This window comes from Chinchilla lanigera, unplaced genomic scaffold, assembly GCF_000276665.1.
Source record: "Chinchilla lanigera isolate Chin_1 unplaced genomic scaffold, ChiLan1.0 scaffold00057, whole genome shotgun sequence".
In the NCBI taxonomy this organism is placed as follows: domain Eukaryota; kingdom Metazoa; phylum Chordata; class Mammalia; order Rodentia; family Chinchillidae; genus Chinchilla; species Chinchilla lanigera.
The window spans coordinates 1,713,578-1,719,630 of NW_004955458.1; the positions used below are offsets into that span (position 1 = coordinate 1,713,578).

A 6,053-nucleotide genomic window follows, 5' to 3' on the forward strand; every position below is an offset into this window, starting at 1 on the left:
CGCTGAGCTAAATCCCCAGCCCCTTTCCTTGTTATTATGTATAACGAATACAACAATGCTGTATGTATGGATGTACCAGATTCCTAATCAGTTCTTTTGTTGATGGGCTATTGTTTCCAGCTTTTTACTACCGTATACAATATGGTGACTAACAACCTAGTTTATACTTTGTGCACTGTGTGAGTGTTTCTCTTGAGCAGATACTTAAGGATGCTGCACTGCAGTGGAGGTGCATTTGAAGATGAAATAAATACTATCAAACATCTCTGTAATGATTTTGTCTGCCTTCCTGGAACAGTAACTTACTCTGGAAAACAAACTAGGTCATGTTGACAAGCTTCCTCCAAGAGCATTGACTGATCCTCAAATTTGAGTAGGGGGTGAAGCCCATGGGGAAACTTCATGGGAACAAGAAATTAGACCTGACAAATGTATCATCAGTTGAGGTGAAGCCCAAGATAGGAGATGGAAATCTTCTTTTTTTTTTGTTTTTGAGATGGAGATCTTTAGAACTCTTATCAGATTAAGGTTGGAATTCCACGACAATTTGCTAAAGAGGTCAAGTATATTCTAACACAGTGTTTATCATTCCCAAGTGTTATTTAGGGATTATTTAAAGTACAGATTCTGACTCAGTAGGTTTGGGATAAGGCCTGAGACTCTGCATTTCTAGCAAGCTCCTTGGTGAATTTTTTTAAGAAAAATTGTGAGAGGCCTAAGGAAGATCAGAGAGAATCAGCCTTCCAGATCAACGATTCTCAAATTGTGTCCTCAGGGCAAATGCATCAGCATCATCTGGGAACTTGTCAGAAATGCACATTCTCAGACCCTGTACTTTCTGATTCAGAAACTCTAGGGTGGGACAACCGTGCTTTAAGAAGCCCCAAGGTAATTTTGCTATATGCTGAAGTTTGAGAATCACTGAATTCTAGATATTTAACAAAGACTATAAAGACTATTTGTATAGTTTGTGTGTGTGTACTTTTTTGTTTTTTTTTTTTTTGGTTTTTCTCTGGTACCGGGAACCGAACTCACAACCTTGCGCTTGCCAGGCAGGCACTTTTGCCACTGAGCTAAATCCCCAGCCCCTTTTTGTTGTTTTTTTGTTTTGTTTTTTCCTTCCCCTACCCTTGGGGGAAGTGGTGGTACTGACAAATGAACCTAGGGCCTTTGCACTGATACATCCGCAGCCCCTTTATATATTGTTTTATGCTTTTGCGGTACTTGGGATTGAATCTAGGGCCCTCACGAGCTATACCCTCAGCCCTTTTAAATTCTGAGAGACTCTCATTAATTGCCCAAGCTGGTACTGATTTCTTAGGCCTCCTAAGTTCTTTTTTTTTTTTTTTTTTTCTGGTACTGGGAATCAAACTCAAGACCTTCTGCTTGCCGGGCAGGCGACGTATCGCTGAGCTAAATCCCCAGCCCGCCTCCTAAGTTTTTTTGGATCACTTGAAAAATAAGAATCTTTGTCAGGATTTCTTGTCCTAAAAACTCAATATACAGCAATCTTATGTATACTACATTACCCCTCAAAATATAAAACAGAAGTTACTATTTCTGTGTCAAATATATGAGGCTAAAGCTCTAAGGAGTTAAAAGTGCCTCATTTAATTAAAATATAGTTTATAGAGCATATACTTAGCACGTGCAAGGTTTGGGTTCAATCCCAAGCATCAAAAATACCAGACCAAATATACAGTTTCAGACAGATGTCCTAACCACTGTCTTTTCAAAGCTATATGACTTCTCATACCTTTTTAATTACTTAAGTTATGAGTGTCTTTATTTCAAATTTGGAGATCCTCTGCACATCAATACTATATAGACCTTTCCTTCTCAGTAGTTGGGGGAGAAATCTGAATTTTTCACAACACACTAAAATCCAGTCAGGGGCTGGGGATTCAGCTCAGTGGCACAGCACCTGCCTGGCAGGCGCAAGGTCGTGAGTTCGATTCCTGGTACTGGAAGAAAACCAAAAACCAAAAAACCCCATAAAAGCCTAGTCAGACATAAAACTATATGTGAATAATATAACTTATTTTCTAAAAGCAACAAGAAGTACATACTGTAAGTGTCTTCCATGCTGAAAACGAAGGAGCTGACTTCAAGTGCTGGGGGGAAGAAACACATGAATTAGGGAATCAAATGAAATGTACCAAAGGCAGCCCTAAGAAGAGAAATCACTACTTCTTGAATTGAAGCTATCTAAGTTCAATATAAAAAATCCTTGTCATGTATTTTCTTCCACATTTTCTCTTCTTTAAAAGCTTTCTTTCCTCCTCTGAAGCTTGTTGTTCTCCCCTGGCAGTACTGGGGATTGGACCCAGGCACTTACACACGATAGGCAAGCATTGTACCACTGAGCTAACATTTCCAGCCCTTTTTATTTTTTGAGACAGCTACCCAGCCTGGGCTTGAATTTGTAATCCTTCTGTCTCAGCCTCTTTAATAGCTGGGATTAAAAGCATGCACAATTCACGCCTGACTCCTTTGAAACAATTTAACACCACTGCCTCATCTACATTTTTGGAATATATTTTAGGGCCCAAATAGCCTATCACTGTTTACCTGCTAGTGGGGATTTGATGCTATCTAACACTACAGGGCACAGGTCAAGACCATAAAAACTTATTTATTTATTTTTTGGTCTTTTTGAGACAGGGTCTCACTCTGCAGTTCAGGCTGGTCTTGAGCTCACTTTGTAGCCCAGGCTGGTCTCGAATTTGAGCCTCCTGCCTCAGCCTCCTGAGTGCTGGGATTACAGGCATGTGCCATCAAGTCTGGCTTATTTAAATTTTGGACAAAAACAGGCATAGGGTATTTTATTTTTTGAGACAGGGTCTTGCTATGTATTCCAGGCTGGTTTCAAATTGACTATATAGCCCATGCTGGCTTCAAATTCACAGGGATCCTCTTGCCTCAGCCTCCTGAGTGGGAATGTTGGGATTTACAGGCATGTACCACCATGCCTGGTTTAGGGTACTATTTTAGGCTTCCTTTTTTTTGGTACTAGAAATCGAACTCAGGACCTTGCACTTGCCAGGTGGGCACTGTGCCACTGAGCTATATTCCCGGCCCTAGGGTACTATTTTAAAGTTCTCTTAAATTTCTAAAAATTACAGGATGGGCAGGCTACCAGTCTTGCCCCTCTTTTGGATCGGGGAATGATGGACATCTACAGCAGACAGTGTACTCTTAACTCATTCAAAATGCTCAGACATTCTAGGTTACTTTTTTTTTTTTTTGGTCTTTTTGAGGCAGGGTTTTGTTATGCAGTTCAGGTTGGCCTTGAACTCACTTTATAGCTCAGGCTGGCCTCAAACTCCCAGCGATCCTCCTATCTCTGCCTCCTGAGTGCCAGAATTACAGGTGCGCGCCACCACACCCGACCTTAGATTACCATTTTTTTTTTGCCTCTTCTTGAACATGATCAGGAAGTGCTACACTGATGTTTCCCTTTTCTAGTGATGCTTCATTTTGCCCTCCGCTCCCAGTCTCCTATGCTAACATGGTGAGACTTGTAGATTTAAACCACTTCAATTAACAGTGAAAGTTTCCACTGAAGGAAAATTTGTAAATGTCAGGACTCGAAGACTACCTACTGTATATTCTGGATAACATAGTGACAAGAGAAAAAAACCTAACAGAAACATGAAAGATTAAAAGAAACCACTTCATTGTTTGAATCCCCTTCTACCAGAGATCTCTTCTATTGAACACTATACTTAAACAAAACATGGGAAAAACTAATTCTATGTAAAACTACCCCATAGGAAGCTTCTGAAAATTTGTTATATTTACAGCTGTTGTCTCCAGGCAAGCTCTCCTTTGGCCTCTCATACAATTCCATACCCTTCTCCCCATTCTATGACATAAGCAGCTGTAGAACTTATGTTAGAAAATACAACTGATCAGCTGGCAGAGCCCACTTGTTAATGACAATCATTAAACTACCAAAAAAGGTATTTTTTCACGTCTGGATTAAGCAATTTTGATCCTCTTTACACATGGTTACTTTATACCTTTTCATTAAAAATAAGAGCGGTTTGGAAGAAAGAACCAGGTATCCAGTTTCCTGATTTTAGGGCATTTGAAGGAGTGATGACTGCTACATTCAGCAACATGTAGGGAATTAATGTTTTTTTTTTTTTTTTTTTTTTTTTTCTGCAAAAGACTAATTATAGTAGACTAAGACACTGGTGTTTTTAGTATCACCACTCAACTGTGTCCCTTTAAATACCTCCCACATCGAACTGTTAACAGGTGATCCTTTTCCTCGGTATCGACCAGTCATTTGGACAAACTGCGAAGCAGTTAAATGTGGGACCTGGTGGGGCCGGAAGCTGCTGTTTCAACGAGGCCTCCATAAAATAACAATGTTCTTCCTTTAAACAGAGACACCCAAACTGAAACCTAAACAGCTTAACAGTGGGACTAAAGGGAAGGTGGGGAAGATGGTTAACTTAAAAAGCTCGAAAAAGGTGCTAGGGAGGCCCTCGAGTGCACGACGGCTCGCAACCAGCCGACAGCGAAGTGAACGTCGCTCGGGGTCCGAGGGCTGAGAAGTGCAGGCGGAAAAGGGGCAAAGTAACGTGAAATGGTGAAGGTAACCCAATACCTTTCAGGTGAAGCGTTTGGAGGAGCCAAGACGGGCCTTGGGCCCTTCCCTACCTCAGCGGCGCCGCGCTCGCCTCACGGCCGCCTCCGCCTCACGGCCACACCTGGGCAACGCCCACTTCCGGTCCCTGGCGCCAGAGGGTGGGGCCCCCACTTCCTGTGACGTGCAGCCTTGTCCGCCTCAGCGTTAGGCCCGTATGTTGCCCGCGGAGGGCCCGCCCCTTCCCCACCAGACCCCAGTCCTACGGTCATTACTATTCATTCCTTCGCTCCCTTCTGGGCCAGTTTGCCTCAGCTCCGCCCAGAGCTGTACTGGGCATGCGTGCGCGTGGAACTCGCGTGTCCTTCCCTGGGCTTAGTGGCGGCCATTTTAGAAAGGAGAATGAGAGTTTAGGAGCGAGACCAGGTAGACGCCGGGTGCTGTCCGGAAGGTTTTGTTAATAGAAATATGGTTTATAGAGTTTGAGGGGAGGGAAGAGAAATTATGAAGGGGATAGGCAGAGCAGTCAAAAAACAGCCAAAAACCAAGGGCAGGAATTTTGTGTTTGACAGTTATAGAATCTCAAAATTCAAGAGCGGAGTAGTAGTACCTGAGAATGGATGGTAGGACGATAGATGGGCTAGTTGCGTTAAAAGGAGTTTTAGGTTGAAGAGGACAGGTGGGTCCCAAAGTTACAACTTCACTGTAGAAAAACAAACACTGAGCAATTGGGCCTGGTGGCTCATGCCTGTAATCCCAGCACTCGGGAGGCTGAGGCAGGAGAATCGTTGCGAGTTCGAGACTAGCCTGGGTACAAAGTGAGCTCAAGGCCAGCCTGAACTGTATAGGGAGACCCTGTCACAAACAAACAAACAAACAAAAACGAAAACCAAACACTAAGCCATGGTTCTAAAAACTGGTATGCCCACACAGAAAATATAAGCAGATTTTGTCCCCAAAGCTCACTAAGAAAACAGATACCAACGTGGATGAATGGTTATTTGTTTGGGTTTTTTTTAGACAGGGTCTTATGTAGTTCAGGCTGGCCTTGAACTTGTAATGATCCTCCTGCCTCAGCCTCCTGAGTATTGGGAATACAGGTATGCGCCATCACACCCTGCCAGAAATAGGTGTTGGTGCTTCCAGGTTCAAGCTGTTCTTGCAGGCTTTGTGCACAGCTGTGTGTGTGCGTGTGTGTGTGTGTGTGTGTGTGTGTGTTAGTACTAGATGGAGATTGAACCTGCCACTGAGCTACTTCCTTTGCTCCCTTTTAAAATTTATTTTGAAGCTGGATGTCAGTTACTAAATTGCCCAAGCTGGGCGGGAACTTAAGATCCTGCTCCCCTAAGAGTGCTGAGATTATAGTCATGCCCCACCATGGGTGGCTGGTTTAGTTATTCTTAATCATCTCTGAATATTAGAATCATTTAGGGAGCTCTTTTTTTTTTTTTTT

The 6,053-nt window shown here is 42.8% G+C and overlaps 2 protein-coding genes across 4 annotated transcripts in view; both read right to left on the reverse strand.

Moving 5' to 3' along the window:
• Positions 1 to 4,886, reverse strand: part of Gtsf1 (gametocyte specific factor 1) — a 17,392-nt gene extending 12,506 nt beyond the window's left edge. Inside the window, exons 1-2 of one of the 3 annotated variants that reach the window (XM_005397226.2) lie at positions 4,675 to 4,886; positions 2,070 to 2,114 (exon numbers count right to left, since the gene is read on the reverse strand). In XM_005397226.2, the coding sequence (XP_005397283.1) occupies positions 2,070 to 2,085 (16 nt within the window). In that variant the 5' untranslated portion in view covers positions 2,086 to 2,114; positions 4,675 to 4,886. Of the gene's footprint in view, positions 1 to 2,069; positions 2,115 to 3,804; positions 3,857 to 4,621 lie in introns of those variants that run through there. The other 2 variants (XM_005397227.2, XM_005397225.2) reach the window with 2 other exon arrangements.
• Positions 4,676 to 6,053, reverse strand: part of LOC102013146 (gametocyte-specific factor 1-like) — a 12,344-nt gene continuing 10,966 nt past the window's right edge. Inside the window, exon 8 of the mRNA XM_013520795.1 lies at positions 4,676 to 4,777. Coding sequence (XP_013376249.1) covers positions 4,676 to 4,777 — 102 coding nt within the window. The remainder of the gene's footprint in view (positions 4,778 to 6,053) is intronic.